The following is a 23,736-nucleotide window of genomic DNA, read 5'->3' on the forward strand; positions in this document are numbered from 1 at the left end:
ACATACCAGAGCAAACGGCTCCTTGGCGTAACAACCCAACCATCAAGGAAGTACAATGATTGCATTTTAAGGGCGCAACAAATGTTTGAACCATAAATTGATGAGCTTTTGGCTGAAGAGAGTACAGCTTTAGTTTGTAAATTTAAATAAATCAACTAGCATGAATAATAGTAACTAAGTATGACACTAGGGTAAATATTTCCTATATCCTTTCTTTAGTGATGTCAAAACCTTTGCTTCAATGGCTGAATTTAACTGACCCATAGTAAGAACTGCAAAATTACGGGATTTTCTAACCCTTCTAGTAATTTGACAGTGTGGAAAAAAAGGTGGTAATAAGAATAAAATGAATGAACAAGAACAAAGCTACTAGTGTCAAACTTAAGTTATTTTTTACTACTAGTAAAAAAACCTTACTGGTATTTTGGGTGGAAATAGACTAGGTGCCCTGATATCAACAATGGGAGACAATGATATGCTATTTTCCTGTTCAAGAAATAATTCAGTATTTTTGTGAAGTTTTGAATACTCCAAGAATTTGTTTAACACTTACTCTGCCAATTTCTGAAATATTAGATTTACTACTAGTGACTGAGGGTGGTTGATTATCCTCAACATCCGCTTCATCTCCGGCCTCACCAGAGCCTCCACTCTCGCTGCTAGGGAGCCTGATAGAAGTGTCCTTGAGGAACTGGTCCAGGAAAGACATCTGTGAGGATGGTCTATCCAAAACTAGAAGTAAAAGGGTAAAAAATTTGTAAATTAAATGTTATTAACCACATTACACATACTGGTATATTAAAAGACCAAAATCTATCAAGTTTAAAAATGAACATTTTCACTCCATCATATAAGTTTTGTTTCAGATAAACATCACAAGCTAGGAAAGTCAAAAGGAAGTATACAGGAAGAGGTGATTTAAACTAGGAGGTCAAAAATAGTAACAATTATCCTGAGCTCGGATAGCAAAAATAAAAGAAATATTTCTGGTTCAGCTTAAAACGTTCAGTTTCTTCAAAAATTAAGGAGTACATTGGGCGGTAATTAGCCGAGGAACCTTGAAAATGGTGCTAAGGACATGAAATTTTTGGTGAAAGAATTAAAAATATTAGAAGTTACCCTTCAGGTAATGTAGCAGATCTTGGACTTTTGGAGCTGCATAGTACGTTAGAAAATAGAAAAAGGAAATTTATGGAAAGAGAGAAAAGTGAAGAACTGAGCCAACGAAAGGTGTGCATTTGCCTTCCAAACCGATTTGAACTTAAAATTAATTACTAAAAAATCAACAGCCCACATTACCCTATACTTAAAGGAAATATAATTTTTAAGTATGACAGACATAACAGATAATGACAGTTTGTCACAGATATTACGTAATAGTTTCCTGACAGGAAACTCGTCATTCCTATAGACAAGCAAGAATTTTAGAACTCTTATAGCTAGCTGAAATAAAAGCAGAAAGTTTTTCCATTTCCATTCCATTACTTTTGAAATATTTCCATTGCAAAAAATGAGTACTATCAAAACTGAGATAAATCAATTTTATGTTTCAATTTAATACTGCATAGTTATTTTATCAAATAAGGTATTATTTAAATATTTTGCTATGTAAAAAAAGATTTAACCCAGCATCAATACCTAGCAATTCCAAAACTAATGCCACGCGCCGAGTTATACTTGACTATGTTATGATTTATATGATCATTGGTGAGGAAAAATAACATTAGTATTGGATAAATAAGATGTCATACTTATGACTATTCTGTTACTTCTGCCTGAAATAAATAACCCTGTAACAAGACAACCAAAAAATGAAAACTTACATCCTTCCCCAGACTCTAGCCTCTGTTGAAGCTCTCTAATTTGGTTGTCTTTACGCATTAATTCTTTTTTGTACATTTCACACTTCTGATGAACTTCACGGTGCTCCCTACCGAATAAAAAAGTGAAATAATTAATTAGGTGTTGGCTGATATCGTAATTATCCGATTTAAATACAGTTTTTGATAATTATCCCATACAAATTAATTAATAGATATTTGAGATTGGGAAAATTATAACCAATACCATTACATAGCTTACGGGACGCGTGGGGTAATCAGATCAAATATTCGCGGACCTGCGGTTCCTCAATTAGCAAAACCGAAGGTAAATTTTAGTGGCGCCATCTATCTCTTTTTTGTGAATATTAAAATATTGAGAAAAAATCATATGGTTAAAATTGGAAAGTTAGACGCGAACCGATTAATCAGGAAATCGCGATATCGGTAACCAATACCCATCACTATAATTAATACATGAGTTTCATTTTAATACTTTTAACAACATACTTTTGTTCGGCGACTAGCTCAGCCCTGACTCTGCTTAATTCTTCGCCGATGGCTTGCTTAGCTTGAATTTCACTCTGCAAGTTCGACTGTAAGCTTAACAATTCCATTTTCTCCAATTTTTGGGAGCGTCTATTTCGCCAATTCTTATCCTGAAAATTAAAATTTTTTATATTAGAGTTACGTTAGATGTGAATAATTAAAAATATTACTATACATCTTAATTTTGCCTACTACTATAACCAATTGTCTAAAAGTTGTCAGGAATACTTCAAATCTAACAAATATAACCACAATACAAGTAATGTCTAACTCAAAAAATATCGTGGGAAAATGTTTATGGAGTGATAAGACAACATAGTCCACAGAGAACCTCACCAAAACATATTTCTGTTTAATTTGAAGGAAAAGTGCCTCAAGTGAAGACCTTTGAAATTGGTGTAAACAAAGAAGATAAGATTGAGATAAAACTAACCGTTGTTGGAGTTGGTGGAATTCCACTAATTTTTAGGCCCTCTAACTCTTCCGTCATTTTTATTGCCAGAGCTTGAAGGTAACCACGTGCATCTTTCTCATCACTTACCCTAAGAAAGTTTTATGTAATACATTATTTCAGGTTTCAAATGTTTTAAATTTATATTATTGTACCATTGAATGATTTCGCTTATTTGAGCTTCCCATTGCGATACAGACTCTTTTTTGTCTCTCAATTGGGCTAGATCTTCTTCTAAACGCCTTCTCTCCTCCTGTTGTCTAGATAAAACCGAGGAAATCTGGAAAACAGATGTTAATAAAAGATGTTAATAAAAACGAGTTTATGAAACCTCACTCTATCAATTTCTTGTAAAAGTTTCCTATTTTCTTCTTGCATTAGATCTCTTTCTCTGTCATGTGTATGTTTTAATTCGTTCAACATTTCCTGATAGTCCGTGGAGCTAAATAAAAACAAACATCAAGCCATGCACTCCACTTAGCAAGAAAAGTCAAAAGAAAGTTTACCTTTCAGACCTGGCTTCTTCTAACTTGTCTTTCAGATTGAGAATCTAAATAACACGTAAAATTACTACCATTCGTAAATACTAATTTGCCAGAATGTACCTCTCTTTCGAGATTTTCCTGGATGTTTTCTGCCTCTTGAATCTGGTCCCTAAGATTGGATATTTCTGTCGTATGTCTAGTTTGGATCTGGGCTAGAGTTTCCTTGTGCTGCGCGTCGACAGTTTCCAGCTCCACTTTTAACCTGTTTATTTCTTGATTGGCTTCCATTTGACTTGGCGTCGTCACGCGACCCACATGCCTTTGCTTCATTGATTCCATTTCTTCTTCCAAATGATGGGCGTACTCTTCGCTTCTCTCTCTCAACCTTCTCTCTTTCATGGCTTCAGCTTGGGCTTCTTCTACCCTAGCTTCCAGCTATCGAGATACAAAAATTAAAAATGTAAGACAAATATTTAACATGAGAGCTTATAAACACAATATACCTCTCTCCGTAACTTGTCAGCTTTTCGAAGATCTTGCCTAAAATTGTCTATCTTCTGCATAGAATTATCAAGCTCTTCTTCTTTATCCCTGACTTGCCTAGATAACTTTTGTTTCTGTGTTCTTAAATCTGATAACCTAATGAAAAAACAAAATTATTTCCAAAAGATAATGCAATATTTATAATAGAAAAATTACTTACTTATCACTGACTTCTGAATACTCAGCCATCGCTAGTTTTCTTTGGCCTAAAGCATCTTTTAATTCTTTTGACTGAAGTTTCAGTTTTTCCTGTGCCTCAACTACATCCTGAAAAAAGGAGTTCAGCAATTATTCCTTTAAGCTAAAAACTATAAAAAAAAACTTACTCTATGAAGCTCGTCTTTTTCAGATTTCATGTGCCTAAGCATTTTCTCAAGATCTTTAATCTTGGCTACGGATTTGTCATCATAAACAGAATCTAAATCCTTTTTATTCGATTGAGCTTCTTGTTGAATGCGATGAAGTTCAGACTCCAAACCAGCGTTTTTCTTTTTAAGGGTGTTAACTTCGTCTTGTAGCTTCCTAACTTCGGTTTCAGTTACGCTGGCTTTTCCTACATTATTTTCTTCACCATCACAGAGAATGCCTTGTTGTTGTAATAATCTTGAAGTTGCTATTTTTTAAATAAATGCAACCGTGTTTAATATATTCATATCCCTTGAATTTATTTTTTAAATTATTAATATTTACTTTTGTATTTTCTAAGTAACTCCGCTTTTTCTACTTCTAATTTTTGAACTTTCAGTTCTGCGCTTCTGGGTCCTATTTCTTCTGTAGGACCAGAGTCAGATATTTTACTAAAAAAATTAGATAAAAATTAATATTTAAATTAAATATTCTAAAAGTAGGAAGTCCAAACAATAGCCAGTGTGGGGGGAGATTAAAATTTAAACAAAAGATCTTATTGTGGGCAGACAAAGTTTTCCACTTTCAAGTTTACTAGTTATCACATTAAAAAAAGTAAACATACTAAACAAGAGCATTTTAGTAACATAAGCGATTGAAGTAACTTAATAGCGCTCTAAGCTTAAGATTAAAAATTCAAATACAAGAAAGCTTTGTCGATGAGTCAAAACAGATGTAGTGAAATCTCAAATTTATGTAAGAGCAAGGTCGCTAAAATTTTGGATATCAGCCAAATCTATATATCAAGTTTAATTATGGCGCCAAATTAAACCAGACAGTTTAAATCAGTTAAACAATAAAAAAGGAGACGTGAAAATATTTAACAGGGAAGTTAGCTATTGAGTAAAACAATAGAAAAAATCATTATTACCTTCCTGATGTGAAAGTAAATCCAACAAATGGTAAATGCAAGGTTGAAAACACTGAATTTGCACTTGGGGGCCCAGATTCCTGAATAAAAAATTATGAATCTATACTATGAACTTTCTGAAATACTAACTTGGAGATGTACGTACCGAGGGTTTAAGGTCATTTTCATCTACATCAAAATTTGATGTATCAGTTGGACTACTAACTTCAGGAATATAAGGCGCATCACCTGTAAAGTGATATTTTTTAAATTTATTTCATAATTAGAGGTGTGACTAAATATAAAAAAAATGTGTAAAACACATACTGTCTCTAATGCTTGCCCAGTCAACGTTTGTAAACCACGGATGATTCTTAAAATCCTCTAGACCATTTTGGCCTAATCTACATTCCGCACTACAAATTAGCCTTCTCATTAAGTCTTTGGCTTCTTCAGAAACAGTAAAACTTGGATCATCAGGGAAATCAAAACAATTCTACAAGGCAAATTAAGTTTAAGCCATACTATCATAAGAGCAAATTACTAATTAAATAATGATACTTATAAGTAATTATGGGATAATTTTTTATTTTGAAATACTATTGAAAATAATTTCTATGCATTCCGAATTAATTAATAACAAATAATTCTAGGTCAAAATTAACCGAGAGAATCAGAATACAAAAATATAAGCGAAAAAGCACTACTAAAGTGATAACAATGAAGTTCCAAAAACTAAAAAATAATTATCACAGTTGAGCTTTGCAATTGTTTACGAAACCATAAAAACAATCATTGAATAAATATATTTACCTGCTTTAATTAAAGTAGTGCATAATTTAAAATCGGGTTCATTATATTACATTTAAGTAAAATTTTTATAAAGTAGCAAAATAAGTTAATTAAACAAGAATTACCTTGTGGTTCATAATTTTGCCGTAGGTTTCAACCAATGATTCGGCATAAAAAGGCGTTTCTCCATAGAGCATCTCAAACATACAGACCCCCAATGACCACCAATCACATTCAGGGCCATACCTTCCTTGACCATCCTCCATTGCCTATTATATTTAAAAACAAGGATTTTATACTTAACTATTGAAATATTTATTTATAGTTATCTTACTCGCAGTATTTCTGGTGATATATAATCTGGTGTCCCAACTGCAACATTTGACTGAACCTATAAGCAATATTAAAACTATTTAAAACAGCTTTCTAAACACAACTCGCCAACGGTAATTGCAAACCGATTCGCGCGCCAACGGTAATTGCAAACCGATTCGCGCGCCAACGGTAATTGCAAACCGATTCGCGCGCCAACGGTAATTGCAAACCGATTCGCGCGCCAACGGTAATTGCAAACCGATTCGCGCGCCAACGGTAATTGCAAACCGATTCGCGCGCCAACGGTAATTGCAAACCGATTCGCGCGCCAACGGTAATTGCAAACCGATTCGCGCGCCAACGGTAATTGCAAACCGATTCGCGCGCCAACGGTAATTGCAAACCGATTCGCGCGCCAACGGTAATTGCAAACCGATTCGCGCGCCAACGGTAATTGCAAACCGATTCGCGCGCCAACGGTAATTGCAAACCGATTCGCGCGCCAACGGTAATTGCAAACCGATTCGCGCGCCAACGGTAATTGCAAACCGATTCGCGCGCCAACGGTAATTGCAAACCGATTCGCGCGCCAACGGTAATTGCAAACCGATTCGCGCGCCAACGGTAATTGCAAACCGATTCGCGCGCCAACGGTAATTGCAAACCGATTCGCGCGCCAACGGTAATTGCAAACCGATTCGCGCGCCAACGGTAATTGCAAACCGATTCGCGCGCCAACGGTAATTGCAAACCGATTCGCGCGCCAACGGTAATTGCAAACCGATTCGCGCGCCAACGGTAATTGCAAACCGATTCGCGCGCCAACGGTAATTGCAAACCGATTCGCGCGCCAACGGTAATTGCAAACCGATTCGCGCGCCAACGGTAATTGCAAACCGATTCGCGCGCCAACGGTAATTGCAAACCGATTCGCGCGCCAACGGTAATTGCAAACCGATTCGCGCGCCAACGGTAATTGCAAACCGATTCGCGCGCCAACGGTAATTGCAAACCGATTCGCGCGCCAACGGTAATTGCAAACCGATTCGCGCGCCAACGGTAATTGCAAACCGATTCGCGCGCCAACGGTAATTGCAAACCGATTCGCGCGCCAACGGTAAAAATGACAATAGCTATAATACACTCACAGTTCCATCTTCGTTGAGCCTAAGACACGAACCAAAATCAGCAAGGCGTATATGACCATTAGCGTCGAGCAAAACATTGTCAGGTTTTATGTCCCGGTGGACATATCTCAGATTGTGGATGGAATCAATGGCCAGGATCATTTCGGTAATATAAAACCTGGCCATATCTTCCGGAAGTCGGTCTTCGAATTTACTTAATAAGGTCAACAAATCGCCGCCACAGTAGTAGTCCATCACCAGATACTAAAATTGTTAAATATATCATTACAAACTCAAGAATATTACCACAAGGAACATAATTGTAAAAAGGATGTCAAATACGAAAAATTATCACAGAATTAATTTTCAAAGCTATTGCGCAATCCGAGGGGTCGGACATTTACCAAAATCGAGTACACTTTGTCTAAATTTGCAAAATCTTTTAACTCTCGCTATGGTAAATTAACATTGAAATCCCAAAATCACTTGAAAAAGTAATGATAAAATCGTTAAAATCTCTACGAAATCCCGAAATCCCGTACAAAATAATGGCAAGTGTCCGACCCCTCGGCGCAATCAAAGGTTTAGTTCTCAGCACAGAGCCACTTACGGTCTAAGGCGAAATATACTACTTCCAAGTACGATAACACATAACTCAGCTCGACTGAAAATTATCATTAAAACAATAGGAAATGTCATACTTATCTGTTATATTACTTTTGATATTACTGGTCATTTGAGCCAAAAACCACTCGCTATCGACCCACTTAAACATTTCCTCTATACAACTAACAAAAGCTCTGGACCCCAAAACACCCGTTTTAATTTGCTTAACATTTTTTGATAAGCTTATATGTGCATTTATATGATTTACATTAAAATTGAGGTCTTGGCTAATAATTTTACATTATCATATTGAAAAACCTACACTTAAACGTGTAAACAAACTATGATGTAAAAAAATCTTGTTCGGGTAGCAATTACATCGATATCGACCAAATCTTGAGTGGGCACTGAATATAATGAACGGTTTTATTTCTGTCGAAAAGTCCATTTAAGTGAAATTAATATCAACCGTGAAAAAAAGGAGAACTAGAGAAGATAAATAAAATAGATAAGGAAATGACTAGGCGAGAGAACCGAGCTAAACGTTGCCAACGAAATATTAAAGGCCAAGAAAAATGTATATTTTTCATTTTTCCTATCCTAGTAGAAATGCAAAAAAAATATCGTAGCTTCCAGTCTTGGGTAATTACCCTCGAAACAAGCGCTATTAGAACTTTCCTTATCACTACAATTAATCCCTTTTTATTTCGGACCCTCGTTTACCGCGCCCTCCCTCCCGCGATCCTCGTTAAAAAAAGTCATTAATAAAAATCCATTCTAGGAGAAACGTGCATCTTGCGACAATTTATTTTACCGTCTTTAAAAAAACGCCATAAACGAAATTCCTAAACGTTAAATGTTATGGCATTTGCTAAACGTTGAAAGGTAAACTAATGGAAATTTTTTATAAACCAATTACGGATTTACGGTAAACGGTAAAACCAACAAAATTCCCCCAACGGTAAAACCAACAAAATTCCTCCAACGGTAAAACCAACAAAATTCCCCAAACGGTAAAACCAACGAAATTCCCCAAACGGTAAAACCAACGAAATTCCCCAAACGGTAAAACCAACAAAATTCCCCCAACGGTAAAACCAACAAAATTCCTCCAACGGTAAAACCAACAAAATTCCCCAAACGGTAAAACCAACGAAATTCCCCAAACGGTAAAACCAACGAAATTCCCCAAACGGTAAAACCAACAAAATTCCCCCAACGGTAAAACCAACAAAATTCCTCCAACGGTAAAACCAACAAAATTCCCCAAACGGTAAAACCAACGAAATTCCCCAAACGGTAAAACCAACGAAATTCCCCAAACGGTAAAACCAACAAAATTCCCCAAACGGTAAAACCAACGAAATTCCCCAAACGGTAAAACCAACGAAATTCCCCAAACGGTAAAACCAACGAAATTCCCCAAACGGTAAAACCAACGAAATTCCCCAAACGGTAAAACCAACGAAATTCCCCAAACGGTAAAACCAACAAAATTCCCCAAACGGTAAAACAAGCGAAATTCTAAACGGAAAAATATTTGAAATTCCCAAACGGTATTATATAGGAAGTTACGCGAGAGCTTCTTTATCGGCCATTTACAGCCCACTGCGCCCAGTGATGATTTCAAGTCAAAAATGTACGCAATATAATCTTCCAGGGTACTTTCTCTTCTAAAAGCAAAAATAGCGCTTGATCGCCCAAAATTCGAGCCTAATTACCGCTTCGCTGATCAGGGACAAAAAAGGAAAACTTGAGGGTGAAATTTCATGGCTCTGGGACGCCGAATAGAGGAAACTTTAATTACACGTACAAACCAAACGATACGCTACCTATCACCCCCGTGTTACATTTCACAAGCTCATTTCCTAAAGAACGCCAGTAATAATATATCTTGATTTTTTTGAAATCCGGTAATTTGTAGAAAAAAGTTCCAAGAACTTTTAAAATTCATAAAAAATATCCATCTGAGGTGCAAATTTTTGATTAGCATCACGGAAGAGTCATACAACACTTTGCACTAATGACTCGTTAAACAGGTCATTTCCCTCCTCCCAGTAGGGGGTCTAATTTGCCTATTTCGTCAACGCTAATTATATGTAAACAATAACATTAAAAGTGAAACACGAAAACGCCCAGTATTTAAAAAAAAACAGTATCATCACAATTTTTACACATACAGAAACACGCGAAACGTGGGAACTGACCGAAAAATGTATTTAATCTAAACATAAGTAACGTAATAAGAATAAGTATGCCACTTTTAATTTTTTTCAACATTCTTCACGGTGACTAAAAAAATTAAAATAGCGCCACCCGTACCGACTTCGTGAATATTTTTACTTCCGGGAATGTAACCTCATCCGCTTGCTTGTTTATCAATTGAGACCAAGGTTTAGCGAAATTTAACACTCAAAATGAAAACTAATTCTTACTTTGGAAAAATAATTGAATCGAAACAAAAAAATGTATGATGAAAAAACAGCCGCTTCGTCTCTAGAGCAATTGATTTTCGAATTAACGTAGCGCCGATGAATTCATCACCACGGGATGGGTAATTCCTCAATGCTATCAATCATGTATTTATTTCGAGGGGCTAACCACTTCCCGTAATCGGTGTACACCCTAATTGTAATAATAATAATAATAATAATAATAATAATAATAATAATAATAATAATAATAATAATAATAATAATAACAAAATAATATAATATAATAATTGTTTATTTATAGCATCTTTCACCAATCGGAGAGACGACTTTTACCCTGAATGATTACGTAATCTTCTGTTATCTATTGTACTCATTCGTAATCCCGTAATCTTCTTACTCATCTGTAACCACGTGTAATCATTATGAAATCACGCGTACTCATCTGTAATCACGCGTAATCATTATGAAATCACGCGTAATCATTATGAAATCACGCGTATTCATTATGAAATCACGCGTACTCATTGTGAAATCACGCGTACTCATTGTGAAATCACGCGTACTCATTATGAAATCACGCGTACTCATTGTGAAATCACGCGTACTCATTGTGAAATCACGCGTACTCATTGTGAAATCACGCGTACTCATTGTGAAATCACGCGTACTCATTGTGAAATCACGCGTACTCATTGTGAAATCACGCGTACTCATTGTGAAATCACGCGTAATCATTGTGAAATCACGCGTAATCATTGTGAAATCACGCGTAATCATTGTGAAATCACGCGTAATCATTGTGAAATCACGCGTAATCATTGTGAAATCACGCGTAATCATTGTGAAATCACGCGTAATCATTGTGAAATCACGCGTAATCATTGTGAAATCACGCGTAATCATTGTGAAATCACGCGTAATCATTGTGAAATCACGCGTAATCATTGTGAAATCACGCGTAATCATTGTGAAATCACGCGTAATCATTGTGAAATCACGTGTAATCATTGTGAAATCACGTGTAATCATTGTGAAATCACGCGTACTCATCTGTAATCACGCGTTCTCCCGTACTCAATAACTCATCTGTAACAATTTTAAAGATTTGGGTTGCCTGTGTACTCACCGCGGAATCATTCGGTACTCACCGCGGAATCATTCGGTACTCACCGCGGAATCATTCGGTACTCACCGCGGAATCATTCGGTACTCACCGCGGAATCATTCGGTACTCACCGCGGAATCATTCGGTACTCACCGCGGAATCATTCGGTACTCACCGCGGAATCATTCGGTACTCACCGCGGAATCATTCGGTACTCACCGCGGAATCATTCGGTACTCACCGCGGAATCATTCGGTACTCACCGCGGAATCATTCGGTACTCACCGCGGAATCATTCGGTACTCACCGCGGAATCATTCGGTACTCACCGCGGAATCATTCGGTACTCACCGCGGAATCATTCGGTACTCACCGCGGAATCATTCGGTACTCACCGCGGAATCATTCGGTACTCACCGCGGAATCATTCGGTACTCACCGCGGAATCATTCGGTACTCACCGCGGAATCATTCGGTACTCACCGCGGAATCATTCGGTACTCACCGCGGAATCATTCGGTACTCACCGCGGAATCATTCGGTACATATTAATGATTACGTAACCGGTGTACGGGCAAATTCTTACTGGTTAGCCCCTCGATTTATTTATATATGCAGAGGGGGCAGTTTGTGCTCAAGAAAGTTATCTGTCTATAGGCGCTTATAGCGTTTTCCATTGGGATCGCTCGGAGACCGCTCGGGATTTTACTCTTACTCGGACCGACGCGAAATCCTTGTGAGAGCAAAAAAAGTTGCTCCGTAACTGAAGACAGACCAGTTTTTAGTGGTCCGCGAGCGAGTGATTCTGCCAATGGAGGACGTAACTCGCCCTCGGAGCAGGTTTTTTCTACCCAATGGAATACGAAAAAAAATTACGAGCAGTCCGCGATCGCTCGGACCAGACCAATGGAAAACGCTATTAGATAAAACCCTCTCCGACTGCCTTGCCCCCCGGTTGAAAAATGCTGCCAGATATATGCATAGAAAAATCTCAGGTTTGGAAGTATAAACAGAAACCATAGACAAACCGGTTATATGTCCAGTCGCAGCAGCACAAACTCTATAATCGGCTATGATTGATTTGTTTGACTAGTTTAGCGATTGCTTAACCTGCATATAGATTTGGTTTGTTTGGCTGGCTGGTTTATTTGGGATCTAAAGCAGGGTTGTTCAAAATGCAAAATACTTTCTAAATAACTCAAAATGCAAAATACTTTCTCCGTAACAAAATGCATTTTGAAAATTGGTTTTTCTAAATGCAAAATGGTTTTTGCAGCTCAATACAAAAATACAAAATGCATTATCAAAATGCAATATGTTTTTACAAACTCTTTACCACAGCTAGTTTGTAATAATTAATATTTAATTACTAATGGATAATAATTACGTAGAGATTTCAAAACCATCCTCGCAGCCAGCGTGGGAAATAAAGCGGTACGAATTTTCGTCTGATTCCTGAATAAGTGAGTAACTGGGTATCGCCATCTATGATTATTTGGGAGTAAATAGCAGACGAACGTTCTCTACAAGAACCGCGGTGATGGTACCAGTTTAAAAGCATTTTGAAAATGTTTTTCCACAAAAGAAACCCACAAAAAGAAAAAGTATTTTGCATTTTACATTTTGCAAACTCAAAATGCATTTTGAACAACCCTGATCTAAAGGCGATTTTTGACATGAATCTAGTTCAACCAATTTCAGTATTCTCAAATTGGCCCATCGGTTGTCGGTTGACCAGTGTGTCAGAATTTGTAGCCCGGTGGACCTAGCAACAGGGGCAATACCACCGGGTGACCGGAGGCCTCTCATCATAGTGCCCTACGCCAGCGTTCTCAAGCCCGGACAGGTGACAAATCCAGCATGGGTAGTCGTACCCTACTACTGATGGTCGCACCTTAGACGCAAGCCACTCAACCCAGCAGAAGGTACAGCAATGGGTGTACCAATCCCCACTTCACAGCAGTGGGATTAAGGGTGGATGCTATAGCAACTCCAGCCGACACCCTACCTACGTAGATAAAGAGTCATACCCTTTGTAGAGAGCTCCTAAAGGGGAACGACGGGACACAGCGGTCCACATAACCCGGCACAGCTGGCCACGGAGATCGCGGTGTGACTCCATAAGGCCGGGAAACATAACTAACGTGCCCTCACACGGAGGCCCGCCACCCCACAGCCGGCTACCCAATCCGCCGAGGCGGCTAGTTTACACGGACCCTCTCCGTTAGCCTGAGCCGAAGCTCAGTATCCAGCCCAAACCTGACCGAAGTCGGAGGTGGAGATAGGACCATTTAATCAGAGCTAACATCTCCCAGTGCGCCACCGCCCTTATGGGTTACAAGAGCCGGACCCCGACTCCCCGGTAAAGCCACCAGTTATTGCACACTCTAACCCATTTAGGGCATATCGGTTGACCAACAACAAAAGAGGAACCAACAAAGACTACAAAATTTCCGGATTGTAGGGTGTTGAAGAAAAGTGGTTAAATAAAAAAATGCATATGCCATCATTATATAACTTGAAATAAAATTTTAATTTCCCTTACAGTTAGTAATCAAGTATTTTAACCACGGGAAAAGATGGCGTGTAGAAATATATCAACTTTGACCTTCTCTTTTGGCAGCCACGGGCTCCCCGGGGGAAATTGGAGTGTAATTAGGCTCGGCTCGTGCTACCAAAAGCGTCCGAGAGCCAATGGCGTTATCTTTCCTCCCCATATTTTGACATTAATACGACATGAAACAATAAGCCGGATCGCGTCGCCCCCCGCCCGCAAGCGATGCCCCCCATTTAAGAAGGAGGGAAATGAGACAAATTCCTCGGGGCTCCCCCGCAGTGGCGCGAGACAGAATTAGCAACCTAAACAAGACGGCTCATGACAATTTCATTTAGTTTCACCCATTATGCCTTTCGAATATTCACAACTTATTGATATTACCAAGAACCTATGAGAATTTATTTTTGTTATTACGCAGGAATTTAGTTAGAAGTTTCATTTAAACCAAGGAATACCTCCGCGTGTGGTGCCCTACCAGAGTGATTGAGAAAAATCATATCACCTCGGGCAGGTGATATGAGGTATTCCTTGGTTTAAATGAAACTTCTAAAAAGAACCTATTTATGTTACCGAGAACGTAAGCCCATCAGTATACAGAAGGTCGGGATGAAAATCGCAATTCGAATTATTATTAAAATATTACCATTAGTCGTTTTAAAATAATGTAGAAAATATTTTAAAAATTGATCGTATTTAAATAATTTAGAAAATATTTTAAAAATTGATCGTATTTAAATAATTTAGAAAATATTTTAAAAAATGATCGTGTTTAAATAATTTTGAAAATATTTTTAAAAATTGATCGTATTTAAATAATTTAGAAAATATTTTAAAAAATTTATCGTATTTAAAGTAAACGTAGAAAATATTTTAAAAAATTAGTCAATTTTAAACATAAGAAAATATTTTAAAAATTAATCAATTTTAAATATATTAGAAAATATTTAAAAAAATTAGTCAATTTTAAATATATTAGAAAATATTTAAAAAAATTAGTCAATTTTAAATATATTAGAAAATATTTAAAAAAATTAGTCAATTTTAAATATATTAGAAAATATTTAAAAAAATTAGTCAATTTTAAATATATTAGAAAATATTTAAAAAAATTAGTCAATTTTAAATATATTAGAAAATATTTAAAAAAATTAGTCAATTTTAAATATATTAGAAAATATTTAAAAAAATTAGTCAATTTTAAATATATTAGAAAATATTTAAAAAAATTAGTCAATTTTAAATATATTAGAAAATATTTAAAAAAATTAGTCAATTTTAAATATATTAGAAAATATTTAAAAAAATTAGTCAATTTTAAATATATTAGAAAATATTTAAAAAAATTAGTCAATTTTAAATATATTAGAAAATATTTTTAGATTAGACACATTTGTTTAGCAGCCGCGTATATATTTCTACCAAAAAAATGCAACTAGCGCCCATTAGAAGCTGCCTCGAATACACGGGGGAAAAAACATGTTTATGGCCTAGATGGAAAGTTATGTCGCTAGATGCATCTGATACGCTTCGGGTTTCGCAGAAGGGGCCAATTAAGATGGTACTTACGAGGTTGTTGTCGTCCTGGAAGGAGTAGTGTAAATTGGTAATCCACCTTTTGTCTCCGTGTACTAGCACATCCCGTTCTTCTTGAAAACAAGCAGTCTGTGGAGACAGAAAACAATAGCACGCGTCAAGTTAACTTTGTTCATCTTAATTGATAGAACGAAAATAAGAGCAATTACCTCGGCTCGTTTGAGCATCTCCCACTTGTTGAGGATTTTCATAGCGTACACCTTTTCGGTGTACCGATGTTTGACTACGGCAACCTGAGGGAATGGACCAGATAGTAAATTAAGGTAAATTCAGTTAGAATCTGCTATGAAGCTGAACGATGTTGTTTGTAGAACAAGTCGACCTAGTCGTAATATAAGTTTAGCTATACAGGAGTTAACTAAAAAACGATACAAGCCAATAACTATTTGAGCTAGAAATTTGAAACTTTCAATTCGCAAAACGTGCAGGGGGTCACTTGACAACAGAAATTTCCATGACCTTGAACCATCTCTTCAAGGTCATTTAAAATTTATCTCGACAACCATTAGAGATACAAAGTTGGTTCCAATTTGAAAGGTTTTCATCATGGTGTTTTGCATCGGGTAAAAGACATTTAGACTTCAAATTTCAATTTACACACTTTTTAAATTGGAACCATTTCTCTAAATCCATTGGTTCTCGAGATAAACTTTGAATGACCTTGAACCACGAGTTGAATGTCATCCGAGTTTGCAAATTCTGATACTCTAGCGTGAGTACTTTTCGAGTTAATAGCCCTTGAACCTGGTCTCTGGTACAATATTTTCATCACGACCTTCCTGTTTTTGTTAAAATTCCTTAGAATTTTTATTGGTCAGATTAGGTGGTATTAAAGCTATTTACACCTCAAATGTGACGGGGAACACTTTTCTAATTGAAACCAACTTTTTATCTCCAATGGTTCTCGAGTTAATTTTCAAATGACCTTGAAAACATGGTTCAAGGTCATGGAAATTTCCGTTGTCAAGTTCTATACACTCTTTTATATCCTTATTTGTGAGAGCTGCCATTTTATTACAGGTCTGATTTAAAATAGCGCGTGCAAGGCCGCTTCACGCGGTCAAGTGCACGCGACGTCTCGAGCTGATGAGCACGTGCAGGCGCCCTTGCCTGTACTATTTTAAATTGGCCTGTAATGAAATGGCCGACTTCGTAAAAAAGTGTATATGTCTGGAAAATATCAACGCATCATTTACATTGTCTGACCCTAACGGTTTCAAAGCTATCAAATACATAATTTTCTAGAATAAAAGAATTTTCTTGAATGAAACCTTGTTCACGGGATAGGACGTAAATAAAGTCACTTCCAACTTCGTGACGAAAAACGCGTCATCGCCGTAATGTTGTAAGTTCCGCGTGAAACAGTGTAAATTTAATACAGAGGCACGCTTAAAAGCAATTATGATACATATGGTCATATGAAAGCTACGAATTGAATCTCACCACCCTCGCTTGTATCGCGGATAGGGCGATTATTAAATCTATGATAAAAGCGCAAACATTTCGAAAGATACGAACGCGTTTCAAATAAACGTTTCGAAAGAGAGGTTATCGAAAAATAAAACGATCGGATAAGAGAAATAATGAAAATGGGGATTTCAGGAAAAGAGAGGGAGGAGGTATTACAGAAACGAATGAATGATTGAATGGAAGCGGGATATTTTGTACCTCTCCGAAAGCCCCTCTTCCTATCACCTTCAGGATTTCGAAATCATCTTTGCTAAGGCGTAACTGTTTGATCCTCTGCGCCACGGGTTTCGCTACGGAACAGAAAAAAGAGAATGATTAAGTACAACGCCGGGCGAGAAAAAACACAACACACGGCGTTAAGAATTAGCGCGATTTCCATAACAAAATGGCAAAGGGAAAACGTTCAAACATTTACGAGTCAACCCCGTTCGAAATCTTTATTCATGGAAATGTAGGCGTCCGCGGAGAACTAATAGCCGCGGCTTAAGCGAAGCGAGGATAGCTTCGGAATGCTTTGTCAGCATTCACTCATTATTTTCACACAAGTAACGTTAAAGATATAAGTATGGCCAAAAAACGAAAAAGGTTTGTTTTAAGTCGGAAGTTTAAGAAAAAAAACCTCTTCTTTGTTGGTAAATTAACATTTTGGTAGTGGCTATAAATACGAATCAAAACGCGTTGAATTACAAAATATGGATGCTTTCCCAAAAGAAGCTAGTGCTTAGAATAGTTTATTTTATGTCCTGATATAATAGACTCCATCGAAAACGTGAACGGCGAAACTAGTAGCCGAGTGCAGGAATCCATACCTCTACTTGGAACGCTTATCGCGGCAGATTTTCGCCTCGATGTGGCTGACGGTTTTTTGACGTCACTAAGGGGATTTTTTTTTTCTCGTAGGCGGGGTTAAAACCGTAAGAGTTATCTTACCATAGGCGATACGGCAGGATAAGCATTCCAAGTAGAGGTATGGAGTTTTGACGAGTGTTGATCGTACACACGAAACGGTCATACAAATTTCCCCTATTCGTTTCTGAGGGGGTAGTTTTACTTGTTTAATAATTTATCATTATTTGGATAAAGTTGACCGTTAATTTTTATTTTTGAAAAGTTTCGATTTTCAGTAAGCCTTGCTCGCTATAAAGCTAGTGTTTCCTCGGGCATCGTTACCTGACAGTTTCAAACACTAGTAACAATACGTGGAGAGGTTTCAATCCTGAGCCAAGTTTTAATTAAAAACCGTCATTGTCGAAACAAACTACTAGAAGAAAATCCGCGTGGGACAAATAGGAGCGCGTAATACTTCTGGTTTTTACGTTACTCGTGGTTTGAGGAAATGGAGGCGAGGCGCGGTGGGAGGCCGTACAGCCTAGTAGCTCCCCAAATACCTCAGCGTGAAAAGAGAAAGGTACACGCTTCTAAGGCAGCGGCGGCATTCCCCGGCATAATCGTACCAGGTTTAAATATATCGCTGATTGAATATTACGAGGGATAATTTGTTCAGTATCACGGGGTTCGGGCATTGTTTCGACTTTATCGAGAGAGATGGCCGAGCGGGATAAAAACGAGCGAATATTACTCAGCGTCATGATTGGGGTGAGATATTTAGTAAATCGCCCCCTTTGGCGAACGATGCCAAGTTTCCGTACCTTTCTTCCCCCCAAAGTATACGACTACGGCGGTTTCCATTAGAATTTGAGAAAGGTTGTTTAGCGAGTCGAGTGAAGCCCAGCCCTCGCGGTAAACGGGGGAAAACGCGTTAAACAAACAAGGATCATCCTTCGCGAAAATGCAGAATTTCTCTCTTCGAAATTCTTTGAGGATGAGCCACAAAGATCGCTCGGCGGAACAAATGGACGCGGTGACGATTAAAGTCGAGGGTAAAGAGTTCGTGGTGAAGAGAAGTCTTTTGGTGGACAATAGCAATTATTTTAAAGAGAAGTTACCGGCCGTCGAGTCGGGAACTATCTCCAAAAAGAAGAAAGCGCCGAATTCGACGCTGGAGCTGAACGGGGTGTCGACGGTCGCCTTCAAATGGTTGATCAAATTCATGATGGATGAACGGTTGGACGTCGGGAAATGCTTCGAAGACGAGGACCTTCGAGATCCGGGAGAAATCGTCGACGCCGCCAAGATAGTCAGCTACGAAGACCTTCTCCGGGCTTGCGCCAATTACGCCGAGAATTGGTACGGAAATAGCAACCTGGAAGCGTCCTATGCCATGGCGAAGAAACTCAACCGTACCGACGTGGAGGACGACATGACGATGCTAGTACTGAGGCTGTTACTTCCGGACAACGCCCAAGAGAACGGGCGTGTCCCGGAAGTTAAGTTGGAAGAAGTTCCGTTCGAACTACTGGTCGACGCTTTAGCCTCGTTCGAGGAAGAGAGGAAGCGGCGAGCGGTCGTGACCTTCAAAGAAGAACGATCCAGCAATTTCCTATTAAGTAGATTGAAGAAGATCTTGAAATGGTTGGCGACGCGCCGAGACGTGCCGGCCAACGGCGCGCGGCTATTACTCTGCCGCTTAATGATGGAAGAGATCCCTTTGCCGAAAATCGAAGACGCCGTTCGCGAGATTCTCATTCACAAGAACAAGTATCCTTCGTTGGTGCGTGCCGTCGAGACGGAGCTCAATCGAATCAAACGGGCCATCGCCGCTCAAGCCACCGAATTGCTCATTATCGAGAGTAAAGGTTTGGCCGAGAACGAATCGAAAATTTCCAAGTACACTTTCGGGGACGGCGAAGAGCGTTGGAAGGAAATCTTCTTCAAGGTTGATTTCGAGTTAGTCGACGCGGCGGTGTTGGGCGAAGTCCTGTACCTTTTCGGCATACGTTGCTTAGCCACCTACCGGATGCAAACGTCCGAGAAAATCGGCTACCAAAAATACCCCAACGAGTTCTTCGCCTGCAAAAGCGTTTACGTCGACGACGACGCCATCTATCTGATCGGCGACGACTCCAAGACGTCTTGTCTCACGCTGGCCCGTTACAATTTCTACGGCCTGTCTTGGTATTGGAAGGCCTTGCAACCGGCCGCGGCTAGTCGTCCGGCGCTAACGGTCAACGAAGGAGTCGTATACTTCCTCAACGGTACGCGTTGCTACGCGTGTAATCTGGATGGTAGCCACCGAGATATGTCCACCTGCATCTTGGCCGACCTGAGAATTTTAGCTCACGATCGTCAATCCAAACCGTTTCTAGTATACCAGCGCGGCTTCCTGTACGTCTTTTCCGGTTCGACCTTCTTCAAGGTGTCCTTGGAACGAGAAGAGTACATGGAGAATCTAGGATGGACTCTGTCCAAAATATTGGACTTGGCTCAACGCGCCGTTTGCAACGGGAAAAACGGCATTTTCGTTTCGGCCGTGACAGAGAAGAACGAGGAGGACTTGAGAATCGTCCAGTACGATTTCCAGACGGACCAGTACCCGACGATCGGTTACCTACCTTGCCATCAAATTCTTAACGGCGCCAACCGCTTTTATATTTTAAGACGTTAAACGGATTCCTCGTAGCCAACTTCTTATTTTAGCCAGTGTGTTTGCTTACGGTGGTTCCTAAGTCTATTGAAAAATATTTAAAAAAATCTAATCAACCAAGTGGCATCCATTCTCAACTAAAAATCATTCCATACAAGAAATTCAGAACTAAACGCGGTGTTTAAGTGAGTTGAACAACGCTAAAACGCGGAAAGAAAATGCGGCCATTAATACTTATACGCGTAAATCCAACATTCCTCTATTGCTTAAAAGAGTTTTGCTAATTTTTAGTGGATTAGTTAATTATATAATTTGTCATGGCTTAAAGTTACTTTTACTCGAAACCCGTTTCATTCGTTTCGAAGGTTCGCTATTACGTTATAATTAATGAACTATTATAATTGTCGAAACTATTATAATTGTCAAAACTATTTATTAGTTTTACAAGAGTAAATACATAAATTGTGTGGTACAAGCTACGCGAACAAAACGGGCCAAGCTTAAACCATATAAAATATAAAAAGGAATAGCAACTTAACCAGCTCAAGAAACCCAAAAATTCAATGAAATTAAATTTATATAAAACCTTACTACGAATGGCTTTTAACGTAACTAGCGCCAATTATCAATGGTTATTGATAAACCTAGTGGCAAAAATGTGAAGTCGCCGATAAATATGGAAATTTATATTCCCTTTAACGCCGCTGTAGTAATCTCGAAGGTTTTGTGGCACATTTAAAAACAAGAACGTCAATTTTCTAGAGTACGCAGCGGCGGCGCTAAGACTTTATTCAAGGTAGGCTATAGAAGTTTTTGGGGGCCCCCATAAATAGGTCAAGGGCGAGCGATTCTACACTAATTGAAATTGTCTTTTAATTTTCGTTAAAATTTTAAAGATAAGAGTAGAATCACACCCCAGATGAAATTAATTCAAACATAGATTCAAAAAAACTTTTTATTTTAAAAGTTATAATTAGGCTAGAAAAGTTTAGCAAATATATAGGCACTATTTATTTTACAGCTTAAATTGAAGCCTGCGATTGAGGGGGCCAGATAATATTTATAATTTTAAAGTATCCTGAGAATCATTTTGGGCCCCCTTTTCATGAAATAGGGGCCCCCTATTATAGGCTACATAGGCTACAAAAAAGTTGACATAAGGCTATAGCCTACTTAGCCTGAGTGTAGCGCCGCCACTGAGAGTACGCTTATATCGCTATCAAAATTTGTCAGCTAAATATTTTAGTTATCAACATTTGTCTATACTAAATATTTGTACTGATAGGAAAATAAATGAAAGTTGTTATCACGGATGAAAACAGATGGAGTGAGTGGGCTGGAAATCAATTCTCGGGGGTTCATTAATTTAGGAGAGAAGGGTGGCTTTCAATAGTCGACGACATAATTGCGCCGTGAAAAGCTTGAATAGAAAAGCCGTTCCAAAAGCAGAAAGGGAGTCGGGGAAGCCCGGCCAATTACCTGCCACGAATTGCTCATTTTACGGTCGGCACGCCAAAGGAACGTTTCCTACAAGAAAAGAGGGCCGCCTTTCATTCGATTACGTTATAAGGAAAAGCCAAAGATACCCTCTCTCTCGGGTTTTGGCCAAAGCAATTTCCGCGATTCCTTTTATAACTCCGCTTTTAATGTCTTTAAGAAATTGCGTGATATCCCTAAAGCTAAATGTTCCGGATATAACCCTCCTTTAAGATAAACATTTGGTTACAATACTGCTCTTTTGAGACATACGGATTTCAAATATATTATAATTTCCGAATTTTAAAAGTGTAAAAGGGATCTTATTAATTCAAGAATACGGATTTCAAGATTTTAAAATGGTTTTGGAGATATTGAAGTATGACTTAACATAGGATATTCTATTTTAAAACATTTTTCTCAATATTTATATACAGTCTTTTTACAGGGTTCGTACAAACGTTTTGGATTTCTAATCGCCGACTTATCCGGGTTATGCCCGATTAATTTTTGGCAATATCCCTGATTAATTTTTGGCAATATCCCTGACCTTTTTGGTTATTTTCCTGCTAATTTTAATCATTTCATATTTTCATACGTAAAAGTGCAAAGTGAAACAATATATATTTTAAATATCACAAATTGAATTATATTTTATAAGAGCATACCGAGATCGTCTTACTCCTCTCTTGACTAAGAAAATTTCGGACTTATCCCTGACTTTTTACGATAATATTTAAATCCCTGACTTCTTTCACCAAATTGGAAATCCCTAACTGTATACAGTTTCCGTACGAACCCTGTTTTAGATTCTAAGTGCTCAGTGATTTTAGTAAAATTTCAAAGTTAATTTCGGTATCTGTCAATTTAATTTTTTTGTTTAGTTCGGAATTATTACACAATTTCAAAAACCAACTTTCGTTGAAGTATAGTTTTCGAGAGTTTTAAACTAAATGTGGATAAACATAGCATACGGCTGGTACTTTTATTTTGATTGCGCATTCGACTTTACCAAATTCAGTTTAAAACCCGACCAATAGGAGGCGAGACTTCAGGGTTGGCACTTTTTGGTTTTTTTAATTAAAATCAAATCAATCGATTTTTTTATTTAAATCTGAATTTTTGCATTATTTTGAATTTATAGATTTTTTATACAATTAATGGCTCTTTCCTGTTGAATTAACGGTTATTTTACTTTTTCAGTTAGCTAATCTTGAATTAAATGAAATCTGAATTAAATTTTATAACTTAATATTTAAGTTTGCTCAGATTTTCTAGGAATTTTGATTTTTTAAGAACCTATTTTTTGCAATTTTTTATTTTTCCATTGAAATACATTGTGTGATTTAAATCAATGATTAAAAAAGTCACTTGATTTAAATTATTATTTAAATAAAATTAATTTTAATCAGCCGACCCTGCGACACTTCGGATCCAAATGTAAAGTATACACCCAAAGCCTCTGTCTCTAGCTTTAGTCGTGGCTGCCATTTTAAACGTGTTTTTTTTCACCGATGCTACCGTCGGATGCTACACAATTTCCAAGCGGTAAGGGTTTCTACTAACTTTTATTTTCTCGTTAGTTTTTAGACTCAATTTATATATTCAATCAAGTATGCATTTATTTATCCGCGGGTATCAATATTCTAATTTTCCTCCTGCACGCTTTTGAA

The 23,736-nt window shown here is 37.8% G+C and overlaps 1 protein-coding gene across 2 annotated transcripts in view; it reads right to left on the reverse strand.

Moving 5' to 3' along the window:
• Nucleotides 1-23,736, reverse strand: part of gek (serine/threonine-protein kinase gek) — a 60,894-nt gene that overhangs the window by 5,390 nt on the left and 31,768 nt on the right. For both annotated transcript variants that reach the window (XM_090154389.1, XM_090154388.1), the window contains exons 3-25: nucleotides 17,302-17,393; nucleotides 15,783-15,866; nucleotides 15,607-15,702; nucleotides 7,359-7,601; nucleotides 6,230-6,286; nucleotides 6,021-6,164; nucleotides 5,431-5,599; nucleotides 5,270-5,352; nucleotides 5,125-5,204; nucleotides 4,539-4,645; nucleotides 4,175-4,461; nucleotides 4,009-4,115; nucleotides 3,809-3,944; nucleotides 3,426-3,740; nucleotides 3,327-3,370; nucleotides 3,157-3,262; nucleotides 2,976-3,100; nucleotides 2,803-2,911; nucleotides 2,331-2,479; nucleotides 1,824-1,930; nucleotides 554-732; nucleotides 418-486; nucleotides 7-112 (exon numbers count right to left, since the gene is read on the reverse strand). In XM_090154389.1, the coding sequence (XP_090010515.1) occupies nucleotides 7-112; nucleotides 418-486; nucleotides 554-732; nucleotides 1,824-1,930; nucleotides 2,331-2,479; nucleotides 2,803-2,911; nucleotides 2,976-3,100; nucleotides 3,157-3,262; nucleotides 3,327-3,370; nucleotides 3,426-3,740; nucleotides 3,809-3,944; nucleotides 4,009-4,115; nucleotides 4,175-4,461; nucleotides 4,539-4,645; nucleotides 5,125-5,204; nucleotides 5,270-5,352; nucleotides 5,431-5,599; nucleotides 6,021-6,164; nucleotides 6,230-6,286; nucleotides 7,359-7,601; nucleotides 15,607-15,702; nucleotides 15,783-15,866; nucleotides 17,302-17,393 (2,994 nt within the window). The remainder of the gene's footprint in view (nucleotides 1-6; nucleotides 113-417; nucleotides 487-553; nucleotides 733-1,823; nucleotides 1,931-2,330; nucleotides 2,480-2,802; nucleotides 2,912-2,975; nucleotides 3,101-3,156; nucleotides 3,263-3,326; nucleotides 3,371-3,425; nucleotides 3,741-3,808; nucleotides 3,945-4,008; nucleotides 4,116-4,174; nucleotides 4,462-4,538; nucleotides 4,646-5,124; nucleotides 5,205-5,269; nucleotides 5,353-5,430; nucleotides 5,600-6,020; nucleotides 6,165-6,229; nucleotides 6,287-7,358; nucleotides 7,602-15,606; nucleotides 15,703-15,782; nucleotides 15,867-17,301; nucleotides 17,394-23,736) is intronic.

This window comes from Leiobunum rupestre, chromosome 7, assembly GCF_980474605.1.
Source record: "Leiobunum rupestre chromosome 7, qqLeiRupe1.1.hap1, whole genome shotgun sequence".
Lineage (NCBI taxonomy): Eukaryota > Metazoa > Arthropoda > Arachnida > Opiliones > Sclerosomatidae > Leiobunum > Leiobunum rupestre.